Here is a 22,293-nt window from a genome sequence, read left to right on the forward strand (position 1 = left end):
CATTGGTATTCTAATTGCATTTTTTCCAATCTTTTTCATTGATGGATGATGACGCCTTTAAATAAGACTTAAAGATATTCAGCTCTTTGGGGAAATTCAACAAAAGCCATGTCGTTTTTTACATACTGTTATATCCACCCTTTTAGTACTATATCATAGTCAACTTTCCAATCAGAACCAGAAGCTCTTCCCTACTTTTCGGGGCTGCATACTATTCCACCATGTGCACATGCCCACTGTGACCAGTGCAGACCAGCATCCTGTAGCTGCACCTTGAGTTAGTTCTGATCTGTTGCTATCACAACACTGCCATGAAAAATACCTTGTCTGTGTGTAACTTTCCACATATGCGAGCACCTCTGTGAGAGAAATTCCTTGACAGATGTTACTAAATTGCCCCTGTGGAGTTGTGATAGGAGCCTTTTAAAACCCAAACACAGTGGAGAATCACCGAGCAGGGAATTGTGAGAAAAGGAGACAGTACAGCTGGTTCTGCCCCCTCAATTTTTGGAGCAGTGAAATTATGCAAGCAAGCAGTGGGTGGTCGCGGCGTGGATTTTGTGTCCGGTGCTACCGTTTAATAGTGGTGTGACCTTGGGCGAGCCACCTCTCGGGTCCTCCACTTTTTAAGCTGTACAATGGGCACCGTCGCGCCCAGGGCTAATTAGTGGAGTAAATGTATTTCGAACAACTACCATGTACCAGAGATTGGCGTGTTCCGTGCAGTGGGCATCTGATGATAAATGCATGAGTGACTTCACTCGTGGAGCGCACACAAGATCAGTTTGTAGCAGAAGGAACACCGGACGTGGAAGCGTGGTGTGATGAGCCAGGCAGAGAATTAAAACAGGGAGGTGTGAGGGAATGCGTGGCCACTTTGGGCAGTCAGGGAGGGCCTCTCTGAGGAGGTGGCATCTGGCTCAGTCACCTGAGAAGGAGCACAAGGGCTTGTGGGCAGGGAGCGGCTGGTGCCAGCGCATAAAGGTGGGAAAGCACTTGGTCCATCTGAGGAGGAGAGAGGAGGCCTCTGCTGGGCGTCGGTAAAGATTCGGTGAAGAGTCATTCCAGTCGGGGAGCCGTGAGCAGAGGAGAATCCGTGTTCCTCTCTTCCCCCCGGAGCCACGTGTGGAAATGGTGGGGCCGCAAGTCGGCGAAGCCTCCGTCGTCCTGGGTTTCTGAGGAACCGGTGGACGAGACTCCCTGCCAACCCGCACGGGATCTGCACTGGGAAGGAGAAACGATCGGTCGCTGTGCAGGTGAATTCTGGGTGGTAAAGCCCCAGGGCAGCCCAGGTGTGTGTGCTTGGCACGCCCTTCAGGTGGTTCTGGGGCTCGCCCAGGTGAGAACTGCTGCGCTAGGCCAGGCCGAGCCGAGCTGGGAGCCCTGCCCTGGAGGGTGGGCTCCCTCCCCGTCTCAGACCCTCAGAAGGCCAGACAGGTGCTGCCCACCTGCCTTGAGGGGAGAGGGGTGGGGAGGCTTATCTGCACAGCTGGGGCAGGGGAGGCTCGGAGGCAAGGTGCCCCTGGGTCTGGGCTCCAAGGACGGGCAGAATTTGCCCCTGGGGACCAAGCACAGGGAAGAGGCGTGCAGGCAGTGGCAAAGCTGTCCTAGAGTGCATTCCCCTACGCTCATCCTTAGGGCAGATGGCAAGTGGCAGGTACAGAAGGGGCGGTAGGGTTGGAAACGTGGCCGTCTGCAGTCCTAAAACTAACTGACAACGAGGGATGTGAAGCCCACCGGGAATCTGTTAGGGAGCAGGACATTTGCCCACACACACATTGTGTCTTCCCGCGGGGTGTGTGTCCAGAGGTGGGGGAGGTGCCTTGCAGTGGAGACACCGGTCACGCACCCCCGATGACAGGACTGGGGGGACAAGCCAACGCCAGGCGCCTCCTCAGGTGTGAGGAACGGAGAAGGGCCTCACCTGTGTGCCGCTCCTCCAGGAGTGCAACACCTGAATCGTGTGGCTGACACACCCAATCCAGGGGACATTTTATAAAACGGTGTACCCGTCCCCTTAACCAATGCCAGTGTCCTGAAAGACCAAGGGACAGTCTCCTGGAATAAGAGGGGGACAGAGAGACAAAACAAGTAACGCAATCCGTGATCCTTCGTTTGGCGAAGATGCTATTAAAGACCATTTTGGGGGCAATCACAGAAATTTGGATATTGAGGATACATTTTGAAATATTGTATTAACATTAAGTTTCCTGAATGCAGTCGTTGGACTGTGAGTATGCAAACGCAATGTCCTCGGAGAGGATAGCTAAAGGCTTAAGATAAAGGGGCCTGACATGGGACTGTAAGACGCTTTCAGATGTTTCTGGAAAAAGGCAAGTAGGAAATTTTTTTCGAAGGAAGATATGTGGAAAGAAACCCTCACATGTGGGAAGCACCCTAACACTGTACGTCTGGTAAACTGTAAAGAGCAATGCATCCGCTCGCCCCGCGGCCATGGCAGGAGGCCGCTGGAGGTGATTTGCTTTGTCCTCCCCGTTCCTCCCCAAACTGTTTCATTCATACCCGAGCTTGCACGCCCCGCCCCCAGTGCTCCACCAGAGGGCGCCATGGCCCCAGGGAAAGTTGTCAATGAGGACCGGGAAGCAAGGATGTCAATTCTTGGCTTTTAACAAGGAGAAAAGAAAGCACTGAGTATATGTTTTTACATAAGACCAAAAACTAGACTTGGGTGGTGAGCATGTAATAAAGAAGCATACTTATATCAAATTATAATGTGCACCGGAAATGTACATATTATTATTAACCAGTGTTACCTCAATCAAGTTAACTTAAAAAATTAAATTTACCCTAAAAAAAAAAAAAAAGACTGGGAATGAAACCTACCAAACCAGTTTTTCTTTATATTGGTTGTTCCCTCTCTGGTCCTCCCGGGCTCACAGCTTCTCCAAGCTGAAGGAGGGAGTCGGGGAGGGTTCCAACCCCACCAATGGTGTAGGAGCCTTCGCCTTCCCCATCCCCAGGTCGAGTGCGTCTTGGATGAAGCCTGGGTGGGTCTGGGGATCCAAAGACAAAGGAGCTAGTTTCACAGGGGGGTGGGGGCAGGGCGGGCAGAAAGCGGAGTTGTTCCAGGACCCGGCGCCAGCTCCCCACCCCCAACACAAGGCCGTGACCACACCGGGCAGGGAGAGTAGAAATGGCAGCAAGTGTCTGGCCCCAGGCAGATGCGGGACTCACTTCCGAACGTTGCTTGGGGGCGGAGACACCGGTATGCCCTGGGGCCTTGCCAGCAGGACAAAGAAAGTGGGTAGTGCCTCCCCCACCTCACACGGTTCGGGCACCGGGACTTAGCGCCAGCTCGGGAGGAGTTGGTGGGGGTGGGAATTTATTCTGAATCATCTGAATTGACTGGGATTCAGCTCATAATCAGGATTAAGCCGAGATTTAGAAAAACAGAAAATTCATTTTTTGTGCATTTGGGCTCATGGCTGGGAAACACCAAGTCCTGGAGACTTTATTTTCTGTGGCCAGTAGAGGGCACTCAGAGACAGCAGAAAGCCCGAGGGAGCCCGCCCTGAGGGTCCAAGCTGCCAATCAGGGGGAATGGCTTTTCCCTGGAAAGCAATTCAGGCAGGTGGCTGTGCTAACAGAGACATCGAGAGAAGTCATTAACTGATCCAAGTCCACCAGGTGAACTTGATGGAGGCATTCCAGGCCAGGCGGCCTCTCACCCACAGGCTTGGGGTGTAACTGAGCACGGAATGAAAAACGTAGTTTGCAAAACAGCTTCCATACCAGGGCGTTCCCATCTTCGCAAATCAACCCTCATCCCTTTTAATGCTTCTTCCTTGCAGAAATGATGTTGACTCTTTGCCTTTTCCAGAGACATTTGAAAGTGAGTTGTAGACATCACGCCCCCTCAGCTCCACAGGGCCACAGCTCACGGATGGCATCCAGGGTGGCAGGAGGTGTCCGCTCTGCGGCACTCAGTCACTCACCCTGCCGGATGCCCGAGGCTTAGGCTACCCCTGCTCTGAAGTCCCAAAGAACTTAAAACCAGAGAGGGAAAATGGGGCCTTTAGCTTAGAGCAGCGGCCCAGAGGCTCTGCAGCACCTGGGACCAGACGTGAGAGACCTGGGGAGAGGATGTTAGACAGGAATCGGGCCCAACAAGAGCAGGGCTGGACAGAATTCATCAGAGCTGGGGGAGGGTCGGGGGCGGGGGGTTGTCGGCACAGGTGATTCACAAATGCCAGGCCAGAGTTTAGAGACTTCTTTCAGGAGAGAAACACAGAGATGTGTGTTGTCCTACCCACCCCCTCCATAGATAAACCCTTAGTCCTGCCTGAGCCCTCTGTCGGTCAGCTGTGGCACCGAGGCCCGAGATGGATGGCAGCGGCAGCGTGAGACCCTCCACTCTCCCCGCTGCCTGACTTCCAGCCAGCCGGACCGCCTTCACCCTGGGGCCACTTGCCTGCACCTGGAGAAGCATTTGCCTCCTGTGCTCAGCTGTTCCGAGTAGCCGGCTCGAGTTCTGCAGAAACTGTGGGAGTGACTGACTCAGTAAAGACGTGGGTTGCCTGCTCGGGGCCTGATAGGAAGGTTCCTCCACCCCGACCAGATGATGTCCGAGGGGGCCCCGTCAAGGCTGCAGTTCTGACCAGTAGGACTACACAGGGTCAAAGAGGGGCCGCGGGGCCAGCTGCCAGCAGCTGGCCAAGGCTTCACAGGCTGGCAAGCAGCATGTCTCAGCGTTCAGTGGGGAAGGATTGGTTTGTTTGTTTTAAATCAGTCCGTCATGGGCCAGTATTTTTATAATGTACAGTAACAATGAATTACAGGAAAAATGAAATGAAAAGAAATGCAAAAATCAAAGAGCAATTTTTAAATCACATTTGACAGACAGGAAGTTATATTTCAAAAATAAAAGAACAAACATATCAAGAAAAGAATTATGAAATTAGTGCATGTTATTCATTGAGAGTGTACATAGAGTGTTTACAATAGAGACTCACACTCACGTTCAACTGTGTTGTTTTGTCATCGTAACTAAACAGGAAGTTTCCCACATCAAACACTTACACACTCGCTTCAGGGGAATACTGGACGTCAATGTTACAGTTCGCCCCAATTCAGCTATAGTTAGGACTCTGGCATTGGTTTCCTTCCGCCATGAGCCTCCGGTCCCCTGCACCCTGGTCTCTGGGGTCACCTCCTTCCAGGAGACTTCCTCAAGTCCCAGTTTTGGTGTGTGAGTCCTCATTACACAAGGAGAAACACAGAAGGTGAAGGTGAGATTGGAAGAAACCAATTGGCTATGTCTCATTCTTCCGGTTTGAAACAAGATTACATGCACTCAGTAGAACTTAACACTTTTACTTACTGGGAATTGTTTTCCCTTTTAATCTTTCTCCACTTAAATCTGGAAAGCTCACTAATTAGAGGTAACCATAGGCACCAAATTGTCTTCAAACATACCTAAGCACTTTTTTCCTCGGTTTTAATTCTACAGTAAACACTTCACTAGTCTGTCATCGTGTTCTCTCCAGTTTTATTGCTGATTTCCCAAACCCCGGCGGCTTTGGACAGCCATATGAAAGTTTCAAAATTAAGATAATAACAGCAAACACCCATTCTTGGGAAACAGTCCCGTGCCCTTCATTTTCTGGTTTAAAGTTTCTGCTGATTGGGTTGGATAACCAGCAGGTTGGCGAGGAGAAATGAGCCGGGATCACTGGATGTGGGCGTAGCTGCACCCAGAGAGGTTGTCCACTTGAGGGCGCTGTTGTCTTCTGCAAGGGGAACCAACTTCCACTTCTCCCGCTGCCTAAGCCACTAGGAACTACACTAACCTCTGGGTTCTCATTTGCCACGGTGGTGATTAGGTGTCATTTAGAGACTGGTGTCCTGGCAGTCGCCTGGCTGACCTGCCCCTTAATCCAACCAGCTCTGCTCTCTCCCGGCCTCTGCATATTACCTGTCAGAGCTGTGGCTGCAGTAAGTCCTCACTTAACACTGTTGATAGGTTCCTGGAAACTACAACTTTTAGCACAGAGATGCATAGAGAGACCAATTTGACCACAGGCTAATTGATATACACAAGAGTTGGTTCTTGCAGCAAATTTCTGGTCTCAAAAATATCACCAAACTTCTGAATAAAGACCCCAAACACTTCTAATACTAAGCATTGAAATAAATGTGAACTCTACACACATTTAAGAAAGATTCATGAAAACAGGTAAGATGATTGATTGCCAATCTGCTTATTACAGTTCATGGTCACGGAGCCTGTCCTCGCAGCTCCAGGCCAGGATAGGTGAGAACCCACCCTGGACAGGATGTCCTTCCATCACAGGGCCACTCACACAGACTGGGGCAGCGTCGATGTGGAAGCTCACAGAATGGGCACATCTTTGGGATGGGGAAGGAAACCCAAGTACCTGCAGAAAACACACACAGACACGGGCAGAACGTGCAATCCCACAGAGACAGGGGCCCCCAATGGGAAGTGATTTTTTCTTCATCAGCGTTATAACAACATAACATTGAATGAAATGCAATCAACGTGCAATGTACTTCTTTGAAAACTGAATTGTCAAAAGAAAGAAATAGGAAGGAAGAGAGGGAGGGAGGGAGGGGGAGAGAGACAGAGAGAAAGAAAGAGGAAGGAAGGAAGGAAGGAAGGAAGGAAGGAAAAGGAAAAGGGAAAAGAAAGAAAACTAAACTGTTATTGGAATCACCACCCAGAGAAGGCAGGCTGGAACTTGCAGACTGAACCTAACCAGGCCAATTGCCTGCTCAAGAAAAATGTTAACATCGTTCATAAGATTTACACAAGGACCAGAGTCTCATGATGTAATACTCAAACTGTTCAGGTAAAATAAAAAATTGCTGTGCATACCAAGAACCATGAAAATGTCAATTTTCCTTGGAAAGACAACCCACAGACACCGATGACATGGTTTTGTAGATGTTAAAATCATCAAAGACTATGAAGCAGCTATTATAAAGGCACTCAAATAAGCAATTGCAAACACCCTTGAAACAAATGTTAAATAGAAGCAAATGTTAAATAGAAACCCTCAGGCAAGAAATGGAAGATGTGTGTGGAAAATTTGGAATTGAGAAATACCAAAATGATACTAAGAAACTCACTAGATGGGCCTATTATCAGAATGGATAGGGCAGAGAAAGTGTCACTAAACGAAAGACAGATAAACAGAAATTATACATTTCTATGGAACAAAGCTTCTAGAGCAAGGAGGACAACAGCCAGAGGTCTGACATTCAAATCATTGGAATTCAGAAGAAAGAAGAGAGAAGAAAGAGTGTGATGCTAGAAAAATATATCTGAAGAAATAATAACGGAAAATTTTCCAAGTCTGATGAGAGATGTAAACTGATAGATTCAAGAAGCTAAACAGATTCCTGACACATCCACTGAAAGAAATCCACTCCCAAATGCATTCTAATGAAACCACTGAAAGCTAAAGACAAGGAAAATATTTTGAAAGCAGCTAGAGAAAAATCCCTAGTTGTCTATTGGGAAACAGTTATTGGGATGACTGCAGATTTCTCAGCAGAAACCATGGAGGCCATGGGAAATGGTACAGAATTTTTTAAGCACACACACACACACAAAATCACCGTAATACTCAATATTTAGACTTCTAAATCCACTGAAAATATCATTTAGGAATGACGGTGAAGCAAAGACACTCTCAGGTGAAGGGAAGAGGAGAGAATTCACAGCCACAGATGTTCAGGCAGAGGGGTAATGCCCCGGTTCCACCTCAGCAGCTGAACTGGTGGCCCCTCTGGACACTGGGCCTGAACCTGGGGGTGGGGACCGCAGCTGGAATACTCTCACCTCCACCAGCAGAGGTGGCATCTTCAGGGAGCATTGTGGCCTTAGTGAGGAGGGCCAAATGGTGGGCAACAGGGGGGGGGGCGCTGCACAGGTGACAAGCTTCAGTGATTGTCGAAATCGTCCGGGCAGAAATGTGCAGGAAGTTTGGAGAAGAGAAGGAAAAGTACCTGTGATCCTTTGACCCTAACATGACTACCTTTAAAAATAAATACACTTAATATAACCAGAGGACCTTCATACTCAACATGGGTCATGGTCCTTTTCCACATCCCTACACTGTCCTCGTGCTCACTAACAGTTCACCGGCCAAAAGCCCACCCATCCCTAACAGCCCCCTCGCTGTGAAACTTCAAGGTGTTCCCATGCCCTTGACCTTCTGAGTCAGTGCAACACAACCACCAGCATGCTTCCTTTTCCTTCTCTGAGGTCACTCTATTTCTGAATTACAACAGCAACAACAACCAAAAGGGTTGACCACGTGTGTGTGTGTAATTTAGAGTACACTGTCACTCTCCATGGACAGTATGCATCATGCTCTCGGCCATTTGTGTGTGTGTGTGTGTGTGTGTGTGTGCACACGTGCATGCACACACAGGGTCCATCTTCCAGTTGCTCACCCTTAGGCCTGTCTTGAAAAGCCAAGGAAGGGTCGCTGAGCCAGCTTTACCTCTCTGGTTTTCCAAACAATTGGTTTGATCAAACTGCTTCTAAAACCAATCTGTAGGGATCCAGGACTATTTTTCCCTGACTAATTGATTCATTAATTGAACAAATAATTTTTGATGACTATGTCAGTGTTGAGTACTGCAGTAGGTGTTGAGAATATAGTGACATACAAAACAGACAAAAATCTATGCCCAGCAGAGCTGACATCCTACTCCCAAGACAGAACCAGTCATCAAGGAATAAACAATGTAATTCCAAGCAAGGAGAAACTTGAGAAGCAAAGCAAAGCAAGGAAAAGGGTGGAGAGCAATGAAGGAGATTTTTAGACAAGATGGTCGGGACAGAGCAGGTGATGTTGGACCTGAAGGAGCGGAGAGGTCCAGCTGTGCTTTTTGGAGGGAGAGTGAGCCAGGCAGAGGGGATAGCAGGTGCAAAGGCCCTGAGGTGGAAGTGAGTTTAGTGTTTTCAAGGAATGGCAAGGAAGGCGATGAGGCTGGAGTGTAATGAGGGAGTGGGGGGGGGGTGTCGGAGAGGTGGGATGATGATGAGGCTGTGCAAGGGGTCTGTCCAGTGGGAGCCTCGGGTACAGGAGGAAGTCTGGGGCAGGCGCTGCCACTTCTGGGAGCCCCTGAGCCTGGTTCTCTGAGAAAACACAACTCAGAGCAGGAGGCAGATGCCAACAGATCAGCTTAATAAATCCTTTCGGAACCCAGAGCCCAGCAGAAATTAGCGAGGCAAGTATTTTTTCTCTTTTGGCTTGACTTCTGATTTCATTATCTGTGGGACTCGCAATAATTTGAAGATGTTGGAAAAATATTCAATACATGCTAACCTGGCTCCATCTCATGCTGAAAATCTAGCTAAGGGCTTGGGATTCTTTCCTCTGTCTCCTCAAATCTGAGACGGGGGGAAAGTGGTGGGTCCGTGCTATTGTTTGTTCAAAGAATGAACATAGAATTTTTTCCCCATCCTCCCTTTCCTTTCCCCTGGGACTGGCTGGACCTGAGAACAAAGATGCCGTTAGGTGCCCTAGGCAGGGGTGCATTGTGGCAGGGTTCCTTCGCTCTAGAGGAGAGATGTGTTACAGTCAGCTTTAGCTAAAGCAAGTCTTGGGAAAATCAATTCTGCCCACCCTGTGGCTACTGGTCACGCCGAGACTTGAGTAGTCCCCGGCCAGGGCAGCCCAGGGCAGGCCAGGGCCTCAAGCCCCAGGTTCAGAGGGATTAGCAAGCGCAGGGGCCACCAGGCCACTTCGTTAAGTCTCAGCCTGGCAAGGAGCTAACTCCCCAGAGGGCTGCAGGCTCCACCACTAGTTCACTGTGTAGTCTTAGACGAGTTTATTATCCATAAAATAGGAGGGGGGCAGGGGAAGGGTGTGGGGGGGCTAGAATGATAGCTATTGGGTGGGGTGTTTTTTTCAAATTATAAATTCCAGTGGATCCATGAAAAGGAGTCTGTCGAGCAACCTTAATGGGCAGAGTCAAGGGTGCAAAGAGCTGGAACAGGGGAGGGAGCATTGGTCTGGGGCAGAGGTCCTGAAAGCTGGAGGGGTTTGAGCAGGGCAGCTGGCCGAGTGGCGGGTGGGGAGTGAGCGGGGCGAGGGGTGGGAGAGAGGAGGGAGCAGAGGGGAGTCTCTGCTGTCCCCTGGCTCCTCTCAAGCACAGCCCGAGTCACTCTGCTGGGCGGCAGAAGCCCAACACGACCCCTAAGAAAGGGCTGAGGAAGAGCCAGGGTAAACGTCCTGGTTCCCAGCCCCTGTGTCAGCAAGTGGGACATCCTGAATTCAGTGATGACACTGGGTTCGGGGGAGGGAACAACAGGTCTTCGGGCTCCCACCCTCCCCTGCCCAGTACGTGCTGTCAGGTCCCCTCAAAGCCACTGCAAATTCCCACACACACTAATGTGGCTGTGTCTGAGGCAGCCACTGGGGGGCTTCACCCGGACACGTGGGTGCCCGCTCCAGTCAGGGCGGGTTGCCTGTTCTGCACCGGCGTCCTCTGCCCTCGGGAGACACGGGGAACACGGGTGCGGAATGAAATCACTTTAATAGCACAGCAATACTCGGGGACCAGGAGTCACGGAGGAGGGGAACGTGTGTCTTCCATTCGTACAATTCTGCTGAGGCGCGTGCTGCGCCAGACAAACCTACAGACTTTTCACATTGAGAACTCAATAAATAGACACTGAAAACGCCCAACTTCAGAGACGATAGTTATGAGTGCGATTGTGTGGTTTTTCTGCCCCTGGGAGTCCAGAGGGTGCTTGCCGGGGCACTGACGGGGGGGCCTGGGCCCTAGGAGGGGTACTCATACTCCTCGAGGCTGCGCCGGCCAAAGTCCATCCAGCCCATGTAGTCCCGGTCGCCCGTGTTGTATCTGGGGTCCCGGTTCTGCGAGTTCTTGATCAGGGACATTCGGCCGGAAGGGGCTGCTGGGGCAGAGAGGGAAGAAATGGAGCCGTTATAACCAGACCATCACCAGTTCAATTTGTAAAGGGGAGCGACGACATGAGCCCGGTCCATCTTCTTCAAGCTCATCACAGGGCTATCGAGAGAGCGAGGGTGAGTGCCAGACCAGAACCTCCGGGGAGCGGAGGGCCCACGTCTGTGTAACCGGGCAGAGGGCAGGATTTGCTGGTTGTCCCTGTGGTTCCGACTCTGTAGGGAGGAGGTGGACTCACTGACCCTAGTTGTTCCCAGGTGGCACCTGCCTAGGTTTCCCCTCCTAGGGGGCGTTTCCTCCGACATGGCAGACCCTCGGCGGAGGCCAACCAAGGACTTCCCAGCACTTACCTGTTTCTGTCATTTACCTCTCACCACCCCTGAGTGTACCTGACTCTTGTTAATGTAATGTGATGATGACAATGTTTTGATGTTGGAGCAGTTTAAAGAAAAAAAGGAATCAAGTCCTAAGGCTAGACAAGACCTGCTTTAAAATTATTCATTTGAAAGCTACCCTTTTTTGGGGATAGTGATATTAAGAAAAAGGCACACTGTCAGATTCAAACACCGGCACACCCAGTGGAGGGCGGGCAGACAGGTGATAACGATGTAAAATAATCCGGCCATCCACACCGCAATGCAATAACCGGGACTGAAATGGGCCCTTTGAGACGGGAGTTAAGTTCTTAGGAACAGGATGATTCTCGCTGTGCCTCTGTGTAGAACCACACTGAGTGAGCAGGGACACACTCCCTGCCCGGAGATCACAGACGATGGCCTCCTGGGTAGAAAATCAGGATAAAGCTTCTCTTCTGCAAACTAAGGGGCAAGAAAAGCCCCTCAGGGACTTCGGTGGGCACAGCCTAGGAGGCCTCAAGAGTAGAGGGACGAAGGGCCACTCAGTGGTTCCCGTTGTGGTGGGGGCCACTGTGTCCCCACTGTTTGTGATGCTGGCATGAGGCTGCCCTTGCCCGCTCCTGTCCACAGGCTGGCGCAGAATCAGACTGTGGCTTATTTATTGATAAACGACACAGCAGAGGCAGGCACTCTGAGGTCATCAGAGAAAGCCAGCTGCACTAAAAGCCAGCAACCATGATGCACAGCCACGTCCCCAGCCTTTCTTCCCATCCCCCCGCCACAACCCACTCCCACCTGGAACTACCAGTCACCCCAGCACATTCCAAGCCTGGGCAGAGGAAAAGCAGCCCCCGTTGTTTAACAGCCCAGCACCCCCTTTCAGGTGCCCTATTAGTTATAATATTCAGTAAAACTTGCAGACCCCATTACGTGCCACACACAGTCCCATGGAACTACGCAGGACCCATCCTCTTGTTGGAGGACGATGACGCCCACGCTGCAGGCAGGTGGCGTGCAGCCAGAAGTTCCAGTGACGGAGAGACTGCGTCAGCTGGGCTGCAAGCCCTCAGCCTCGGGTGCTGGTGGGGGCGCTGTGCTCAGCCAGGGAGGCTGCACCTGGTACACACTCAGTGTCCCCAGTCCTCGACGTGCGGCCTCGTGTAGGTCACGCACTCCTCTGGAAGCCCCACTTCCACACTGACCAGATGGAGACGACAGGACTTACCGTGCAGGACTGTGGTGAGGATGGAGAGAGGCGGGAGGCATAGGCGCTTTGCTGGGTGGGGGGCAGGTGCCCTGTAGTCACCCCGCCCCGCAAGGGGACTGCTTCTGCTCAAATCATTGAAAGTTCTGCAATTTTTAATGCCAAACCCTCGCGCACTGCCCAGAGAGCGTCTCATCTCATTTGGAATTTTAAAGCATAATATCTACTACAGGAGAGTAAAAAAAAAAATCTGATTTGATGTCAAACGACGTCAAACAGTCGAAGAACCTGTATAGTACTTATGTGGGTAAACATGCATTCTTGGTTCATGTTTGTCAAATAGAAGGGTATGATTCCAGCTAAGATGCGTGGTATGAAGCCTCCGTTAAATGTCAGTTCTAGGGAAATGGTCTGGTGACCGACTTCCTTCCTGGAACTGGTCCTTGCAGATCTTTCCTGCCTGGGCCGGGGGTGGGGGAGGGGTGGGGGTGGGGGAGGGGGGTGAGGTCCCAGACTGTGGCTCAATAAAAAGCCAGGGATATTTCCGACTGGCCTGGCTCAAATTCAGCCCACATCCAAGGACAGATATTTAAATAACTTTCAGCAGACAATCACAAGGAGTCTCAAAAGTGTTTAAGCTTTGTCTTCTGATTGGTAACTTCCACGTCTTTCCACTTAATGAGCAGGGAAGTAAAACAGAAGATGGTGGTTGGGACGGTTTTCCAAAGAGAGAGAGGAATGTAACCAAGAACAATCGATTCCAAGAGGAATCGTCTTCTTGTTCTTTCCTTCTGAAATCGCCTGCTTGGGAAGGTCCCCATCTCACCTTCACGGGAAACCACACGAGACTCTGGGAAGGCAAGCCCTGCCTCCCCGCACCCCCCCCCCCGGCTGATCAAGCCAGGAGGCATGGTCCAGATGTGGGCCCTGGGCACATGGGTGGGTTAAGAAAGCCTTGTGGAAAGTAGCCCACCTCCTGCCCCTCCCAGCGTGTTGGCTGGGGTTTTATTGCCCAGCTGCGTGGGTCCAGTGTGGCACATACTGAATGGCATGTCCACCAGCCATGTCACTGTGGACAAAATTGATGGAAAAAAACCCCGCCCCTGCCCCAGTCCCGGTCCCCATTCCTTAGGACCCTGGAGATGGATGAGCCTCCCTCCTAACACACCAAGCATGAAACTGTAGCCCCTCCCCTCTCGGCAGACAAGACGGCGGGACCCAGGGAAGGGACAGAGCCATCTGTGAGCCTCTCCACCCGTGAGCTGCTGGACAGCCTTCTTCCTAGACAATGACTTTGCTCCCGCTACAGCGGGAACCTCTCTCCCGGAGAGCAAACTCACAAACACGGCTCTTGTTGGGTAATTACAGTAAGTCACTGCCAAGAACTCAAAACTGTTACTGAGTCTTTCCTCCAGTTACAGACTCCTGTGAAAACTGACACAATGTCACTTCTTTTTTAACTGTGGGAATCAGTGCGCAAGTGTTCCCAGCACCGACCACTTCCTGCCGGAGGGCTCCCCAGCACCAGCGGCAGCACGGCTCCTGGTTCCCTTGCATTTACAGAAGAGAATGTTGAGTGCATTCCTGAGCCCTTTTTGAGTGGGCAGTTTGTTCAGGGCTTATCTTTTAGGGTCTCCATAATATGGTGTCATGCTTGAACATCAACACTGTACCAAAAAATTAGTTTAAAGAAAGCTTTTGAAAAGGGTTTCCCTTACTAATAAGCCCTCCACAGTCGTTCTGAGTTTGCTACAAAGGACGTCCAGGAAACTGCACAGCCCCATACAATACAACTTGAGAGAAAAAGTGAAAAATCTTTCCGTTTAACGGGTCGCCCGTGTTTCCTCCCGAGGCTTTACCCACCTCCATGGGCCAGACACTAGAGGGTCAGGTTTGGGAGCCCCGCGCAGGAGCAGAAGTGAGGGATGGGAACGGGCCATCGGTACCTTTCCGGGCCGGCTGGATGTATCTGGCCAGCAGCGCGCCCAGGTGCGCTCGGGGCTCGCCGTCAAGCTTCTGCACTGCCCTCAGCTGCCTCCGGGTCTCCTCCTGGTCCCGCTGGGCCGCAGGGCCCCCCAAGTCTGGCAGGGGCACGGGCTGCGCCAGGGCGCCCGCCGCCAGGGCCGCCATCAGCACGCACAGGCACACGCCGCTGTTCATGGCTGCGGGGAGCAAAGGGGAGCCGCTGTGAATAAAAAGGTGAAGTAGCTGCGTCTCCTCGCGGCGGGTCGGGGTGCCCTGGGTATGGAGAAGGGGGCTCAGTCCAAGCCCGCGGGACTCCACACCCTCCAGGTGGGTGTCGGCACCAGGGCTGGCCCGAGCGCAAACCCGAGCCGGGTGGCCACAGGAAGCGCATGCGGGACGCACCCGGCTTGTGTGTCGGTCGAACCACACCCTGGGTGCGCCGCGGAGCGGACTGAGACCCTGTCTTCTACCCCGCTTAGCATCAGGGATGTCTTCTACGTTCCTTTAGTTTGGCGGGGCGTTCGCAGAGCATCTCCTTCTAACTGCCGAAGAAACAGATGAAAGGCAGTGCGGAGATTTCCTAAAGGGAAGACTGGGTGGGAGAAACGAGACCCTTGGAGAAGGCTAGCACCTTCCCAGAGAGCAAGGAAGCTTCCGATAGGGAAATAAATGGTGGGGGAAAGAAGCACTCTTTAAAACGTGGGAGCAATAAGGAAAAGCCATATTTATATAGTTTCTTCAGGATGTAGACGGGACTTGGCAATAAACCACCACGCAAAACACAGGCAGGGTTTGAGGTGGAATCAGAAATAATGGGCTCGACTCTCGGTGTTTGGCAAAGCTGCACTGCATCTGAGAACCTCGGGCAAAGAAAACACGGATCCCTAAAGAACTGTGCTGCAACATTTAGAAGGTGAACTTGATCTTAAAGCCTCTTGATAGTTTATTTGAAAAGACTGCGACGTACACTGCACCTCTGTGTAACATCTAGCGAAAAAATCCCAGTGTGCGAGCTCATCCCAGCAAATAAACGCGCCAGCGCTGCACGCCTAAGAGCAAAACTGCTCAAACACCCGACTCCCCACGCCAGCTCTCCCCGGGGTTTCTGACTGTGAGAGACCGCTTTCCAGTTGTCGGAACGAAGACACGGAAAACAGAAAAATAAAATGGAAGGACGCTTGACCCATAGATTCCCCGCGCGAGCGCGGAGAGCGGGGGACCTACCTTCGGGGTAGGAGCCGCTGGCTTCGCAGTCGCACCGGAGCAGCGGGGAGCCCAGCCAAGTTCAGGGGGGCGAGCTGCAGGCCGCCTCTTAAATAGCCCCGCCCGGCGCTGCCGGCCAGTCATCTCCCTGCCCAGCGCTGACGCAGACTGGCGGCAGCACGTGCTCAGAGGGCGGCTGCTGGGGCGACAACCGACTGAAGTGGCTCTTGGAAGAGAGGGGGCCGCGGCGCAGTGAGACCCGGCTAACCCCTCCCCCCCGACCCCCGGCGTCCGCCGCCCAGCCCCCTCCCTGTGCGAGAAGCTCCGTCCCGCTCCCCGCGCGGGTCTAGCACCCAGATCTCCGGGGTGGGAAACTAGGGCTCGGGGGTGCTCCTCTGGGATGGAAACTGCCCGCTTTGGGGACTCGAGGGGCCGGAAAGGAAACTGGGGGGACACTGGGCGGGGCTCGGTGTCCGCAAAGGGTCACTCTGAGAAGGAGGGTGTGCCGGCCCCTCCCGAGCGTCCCAGGCTGCCGCCGGTCTCCGGACGGGGAGTGGTCTCCCGGGCAGAGCGGAGCGGGTTTCACTCTCTTTCCAGCCCCAGGAAAAGCGCTCGGGGGTCTCCGGGATCCCCCAGAGCAGCCGTTCCCGAGTCAGTGAGACCTTGTGGCCGCAGCTGGGCCTCCGTTCACGCAGCTGTAACACGAGGGTGACACCTTCGGGCTTTGCTCAGAGTTTGCGGAAAAGCTGCGTTTTCTTGCGGGGCCAGTTACCTCCTGCCCGTGTCAGGAGGCTTCTCGCCGCCGAGTGGCGCCAGCGAGCGTCTCCAAGGGCCCCCTTCCCGGTTCCCCCGTGACCGCGGCATCCGCGCGTCCCACCCTCCCCGAGCGCCCAAGCACTCACACCCTGCTCCGTCCCGCCGGAACTCAGGCGACACAGTTTGGAGACGAGACCTCACGCCTCGCCACTCGACCCTCCCAGAGCTGGCAGGACACACCCGGAGTCACCTGTGCGCCCTTCCCTGCGCTCGCACCTCTGGCTCTGCAGCGGGGCGACCCGAGCCAGCGAACCCTGGAGGTTTGCACCGGTCTCCGCTCGTGAGTCTGCTGGCCGGGCTCGCGTTGGGCGTCCCTGCACGGGCTCCGCCAACCCCGTCTCACCAATGGCAACGCCCGGGTCTGGGACCTGAGAATCGCTGCCCACCCCGCGTTCCACCCCGGGACCTTCGACCTCCTCCCCTCTCTTCCCTCAAAACAGATTTGGAGTGCTTCTTTCAGAATTGTAATCTGTACTCGGCTGTGGGGTACCGGGATGGGGGGACCGTAGGGGCGCCTGGGGGAGCTTGGCGAGGAGACACCTCTGTTAACTCCCCCTGCCCACCCCGCTTTAAACCCCAGAGGCTTCGGCGTTCCTGCAACCCAGAGCCAGCATTATCTGCAGCTGATTAAATGCCTTCCAGTGATTTTCCCACGAGGCTGCTAACATTTGAATTGTCCGTTGGGGAAATTCATTTTATTTGTGACGGCAGCCAAGACAGGTCTGGAAACATAAACGTGTCACAGAGCAGAAGCCCCAGCCTCCCATTCAGTAGGTGGGGCCCGGAACCAGCGCTTCCAGCAAGTTCCCAGCTGCTGCAGCTGGTCTTCCCACAGCACACAGTCTGAGAGCCCGTGCCCCCGGCCTTGCCTCCCAGGAGCCAGTTAACAGACATTCCCTCCATCCATTTAATGAGCGTTTATTGAGCACTCGCTTTGGGCCAGGCCCTGGGGGCACTGTGTGAACAGGGCTGACACTGTAATGAGGGAGCAGAATACACAGACACCCCCAGGTGATTTGGATATATCTGGAGGGAGATGATCCCAGGGAAATGTTTGGGTTTTACAAAGAGGAGTCTGGTGGTGATGTGGGGGCAGGGGAGGGTGCCCCCAGGAGGAGGGGGGCGGAGACAGGAAGTCAGGACCTGGTGAAGGGGGCCTGGGAGGAGCAGGAGGAATCGAGATAGAGTCATATTTAGGATAATTCATTATGATAAAATATACAAGCCATTGGGAACATAATGCGTTCATCAGAAATAATTCAGAAAACAAAAGTGGAGAAAAGAAGAACGCCTCCACCAGCCAGGGAGAGCCACTGTTAACCTGCCGGTGTTCGAGAACCTGGTGGAGACCATGAGACTAGGGGAGTGAAGCTGACCTTGAGGTTCCAGGTTCGGAGACCAGGGTAGCCGATGGAATATCACCCAAGGCAGGCAATTCAGGACGAAAAGCAGGTTTGGGCCATGGGGTGGGGTTAGGTGATGGGTCCAATGGTGGGATTGAGTTTTCTGTACATGGATGGTCTGGAAGGAGGCTGGGAACTTGACCTTGAGGTGGAACTTGAGAGGGAGAGGCACAGGAGGTGTGGAGCAGAGTCTTTGGTGGGTGGGTGGTGTCTGGGAGTCACTGGGAGTCTAGGGGGGCAGTAGAATGGGTGGGCTCCTCTAGGCAGACCCCGAGACAGGACAGCAAGAAGATGGGAGTGGCAGAGAGGCAGCTGGTGCAGATGCAGATGAGGAGGGGCCGAGGGGCCAGAGTAAAAGTGCTACTTTTAGGGAGAAGCTGAAAACGAGAATTGTCGGTTGTCGAAGCTGGAAGAGGGCTCACAGGGTGGGCCTTTTTCCGTTACAGTGAAGTTGTAGCCACATCCCTTCCAGGACTGGGAATTGTGAGCAGGGCTCTGTTATCAAAGACCCTCTGGGAAAATAAAAATTAAAAGGGGTCTGAAGTCCTTGGCCATAGTACCGAGTTTTTCTCCTCCTTAATGGATCGGTGGGTGCTGAGAGCTCTGACCACTGTTCTAAAGCAAGTTGGGCCAGGGCTCACAGGTTTCCTGTAATGCACACGCCTATCTGCATTAAGAAAAATTCATTCATCCTCTAAAAAGCATTTGCCTGATGCCTCCCACGGCAGATGCTTCCGGTGCCCGTTGCCCTGCTCAGCGGCACATCCCACTCTGGCTCCAGCTGCGGCCAGGCTGGTGCTCACAGGGCATTCCGGCCTTGAGTCCCCTCAAGTGACGCTCTGCCCTTCTTTGCTTCAAAGCCCAGGCCCAACAGAGGCTCAGCCTGGATTTACAGCTTCAGTTGGCTTTTCCGCCCTCCCCTGTCTTACTCTTCTCCTTTCCTCTCTTCTGCTGTCTGAGATCAGCTCCCAAATAAACCGCCTGACCCTAAGGCTTCATCTGATTTCAGGCTAATCCCGCAGCGGACACCTGCTGTTGACGGGCACTGCTGAGATGGAACGGGGAACGAGGCAGACAAAGGCGCCATGTTCCTGGAGCGTCCATGCCAGTGGGGAGTCCAAGCCTACCTGAGCATTACACGTAGCACACGCAGCAGGTCGTGGAGGGGCGCCGTGCTGGGAGAAGGAAGAGCGGGGAGAGGGGCTACGGGCAGGGAATTTGCAGGAACACAGGCCACCTCCTGCCTGCAGCCCAGCACTATATACACTAAGGAGTCACGGGTTTGCTCTTCAGTCCAAATCAAGACAAGGGAAGTTGTAATGGGCTTTCACCTCGTTTGGACCTTGTTTTTGCACCTCACCAAGTGGGAGGTGGCAGGGTTCACCCTAAGCCGTCCTCTTGCCTCAGGAAAGTGCCCTCTCTGTCCCCAGCCTCCCACCCCCACCTCCTCACCACTCAGTGAGACTTGCCCACTGGGGCGCATGACACAGAAGGTCCCCGCCTTCATGCAAGAGACGGAAAGCATGGGGACGCTACCCAGATGTGACACTTGAGAGAGAGAGAGGATAGCGGTGGGAGGAAACCTATGACTGTTTACTGGTTTTGGAATCTAGAAATTTCCATCTGATCGTGGGTGAAAAGAATTTAAGGGAGGGTCCATTAGAGTTGGGGAGGCATCCCCAAAGAGCAGTGAGAATTTCAACGTAGGATTTTTTTTTAGCCTTGGAAGGCTCTCAAAGACATATATGCATTTTGCATTTGTGGGGAAAAAAAACAACCAAAACTTAGCAGAATTTCCAGGGACATACTAAGGCCTCCTGAACTCTTATTCATAGAATTGAAAGTTGTTACGAGTGATCCCCATTTGAAGGTGGTCAGGAGACCGTTTGCTGTCATTGGAAATGTATCCGTTTGAAGACTTCTACTTCGACTCAAGTTTTTCTCTTGAACTTTTAGAACTATTTTTCTCTTGAACTATTAGAAGTGCCGTCGTCTGTCCTGGAGGTTTTCGAAGGCCCCCGTGGCCAGTGCTGTCGGCCATCGCATGGAATGAGCTGCCCAAAAAGCGGGAAGTCAGTGTGGTCATTGTGAGGACTGTAGAATCTCTTCGTTCTGTGCTCAGAAAAGCTGGACTGAGCCGAGCACGTGGGTGCAGGGGGTTTGTTTCGGGGTGATCATCTCCTGGAGCAGGAATGAGGGAGCAGGGACGAGAGAAGACGATCCAGGGCATGTCAGTGAGTAGGTTCCTGCTGCGGACCCCATCCCAGTGGGGACTCTGCCGGGGGCCACTGGGAACATGGCCCAGCACCAGCTCCCTGGAGCCAGGAGGACAGCCTGGGGCAATTACCCTCCAAGTCCCACGCATGCACGGTGGCAGGAAGCTGCTGCAGGGGTGTTAGTGCTCCCTGCACTTCCAGACAGGCCTCCCCATTCCCACAGGGCCAGAGGACGCCCCGATCAGGACCAGGAGCCAGCCCAGTCAGGCCCCGATGGGACCGCACTTCCTGGCTTATGTATCAGTGACTGTCTTCTTGCCGTGTCCTCACATGGTGCAGGGGGTGGAGAGAGAGGGGGAAACAAGCTCCATGCCCTGCTTCTCATGGGAGCACTAATTCCCCCACGAGACCCCCACTCTCCCGATCTTATCGAAACTGAGTTTCCTGCCATCGATCACACCTCCTATGGGGATTGGGACTCCAACATGCGACTTTTGAGAGGCCACAGACATTGAGTCCATGACAGACTGAACATGCCTGTGGTTGGAAAACCATCGTATTCTTTCCCTGGCATTTCTATAGGGACTCTTAAATCTGGGGAGGACTTGGGGACTCTGTCATTTAAGGGCTGCAAACCCAAATGCCACCAGGCAGAGTGAAGCAGGCTGGTGTAACAAAGGCAAGAGCAACATCTCGGTGACGAGTGTCTGGCAACACGGCAGTTGGCCCTCCTGGGGAACACCCGGGGCTGGTGTGGAATACACCGGTCAGAGTTATCTCCCCTTCGGGGCTGAGGGAGCAATGGTGCGACCGAGTTGCGACCGAGTTAATGCCAGCCAGCCTCCGGTCGAGGACAGTCCCGGGAAGACGTTATTAATCCCCTAACTCTTCTGGTTCGCTGCTAATACCTTGTAGGCACTCAGTGTTAGAGCTACCATATTTTACCTTAATCTCCTCCAACAGGGCTCGGTCCATAGCAGTTGCTTGGTAAATATTTGTTGACTGTATGAACATATCTGCCAATACAGCAAATGACAGGCCCCGTGATTTTTCCATTCAAAGCAAGGATCCTGCTGGACCCACGTTAAGTGATCAATACTAGTCATATAAACAACCCTAATAATAATGATAAGCAACTCTTAGTTTAAGTCGACTGAATTGACAAGGCATAGAGTGATGAAGGAAAAGCAGTTTGCTGGCCTTTGTCTGGGTCACTGGCTCCCAGGGAGCCACAGGACTTTCAGCACTATTTCTGTTGGCCAGGGTTGAAAGAGCCATCGGAGATGGGAGGCGGCCTCACGAGCAGGTGACAGGAATGAGGAGAGGTTGCTCCCAGCCCACTGATCCCCACGCAGACTGTGCTTCTCAAACTAATGCTGAAAAGCCGACAAGAGGACGGTTGCCGGGGGCAGCTGGTGGGTTCGACCTGCCCTTGGGCGCACTCTGCTCATGGAAGTTCTAGAAGTCCCTGCGGCTGGACTTGGGGAAAGTGAATGAACAGAGAGAGTGAACTTCTTTGAAGGGCAGTCTGGGGTCTTCGTGGCTTTGCTGATCTCTCAGAAGCCAGCCTCCAACACAGACGTGTCCCACTCGCCAGCCCCCTAGTACTTGAGGGTGGCCGTTCCCGTCTCTTTGAGTTAAGGCCTGGGGACACAGCTGTTCACAGACAACCTTATCAGGAAGACTCTTAGTCTTAAACATTAAAGTGGCTTGAACTGGTATTAACTGCCCATAATTCAACATTTAAAAATCAATAAGCATGCCCTTGAGTGAGGATGAGAAATGTATACAGGTGTATTCTAAGAGTTATAAATGGTATTTCAGGCCAGGAAAGGTGCAAAGTGAAATACGTTGTCCAGAGCAGATGCTGAATCAGATGGTGTTGGGGATCCAGGCCCTAAGCACACGGACATTTAGGGCCTAATCCTTCTCTGCCTGTGTATCACTACCCTGGCTCCAACCAGGAAAGCAGGAGGGCAAAATGTGGGAGCAGGACCTGAAGGCAGGGACTCCAGGAGATGCAGGGGAGTGTGGGCACGTGTGGGGGGAAGGAGCCAGCACGTGGGAACGAGAAGAAGGACCTGCTGCAGAAGGAGCCGGGAACACCCACGTCTTCTCCACCGCGCTGCTGACCGCCGGGCCTGACCACATCGTCCTGTCTGCACTAGCTTGTCCTGGACAAGCCTGAGACCTGA

General features: G+C 52.9%; 1 protein-coding gene across 2 annotated transcripts; it reads right to left on the reverse strand.

Moving 5' to 3' along the window:
• Positions 1-10,520: 10,520 nt before the first annotated feature.
• CCK (cholecystokinin) lies at positions 10,521-15,786 on the reverse strand. Of its 2 annotated transcripts, none has more exons than XM_037030489.1 (3): positions 15,685-15,786; positions 14,442-14,657; positions 10,521-10,924 (listed from the first exon to the last, which is right to left on the reverse strand). In XM_037030489.1, exons 2-3 carry the CDS (start codon positions 14,653-14,655, stop codon positions 10,788-10,790), a joined length of 351 nt encoding a protein of 116 aa, XP_036886384.1. In that variant the 5' UTR covers positions 14,656-14,657; positions 15,685-15,786; the 3' UTR covers positions 10,521-10,787. The 2 variants fall into 2 exon arrangements, with proteins under 2 accessions (XP_036886384.1, XP_036886385.1); XM_037030490.1 differs by having other exon boundaries at positions 10,521-10,921; positions 15,685-15,778.
• Positions 15,787-22,293: the final 6,507 nt, after the last annotated feature.

Source organism: Sturnira hondurensis, unplaced genomic scaffold (assembly GCF_014824575.4).
Source record: "Sturnira hondurensis isolate 20B ecotype Veracruz unplaced genomic scaffold, ASM1482457v3 Scaffold0020787, whole genome shotgun sequence".
Taxonomy (NCBI): domain Eukaryota; kingdom Metazoa; phylum Chordata; class Mammalia; order Chiroptera; family Phyllostomidae; genus Sturnira; species Sturnira hondurensis.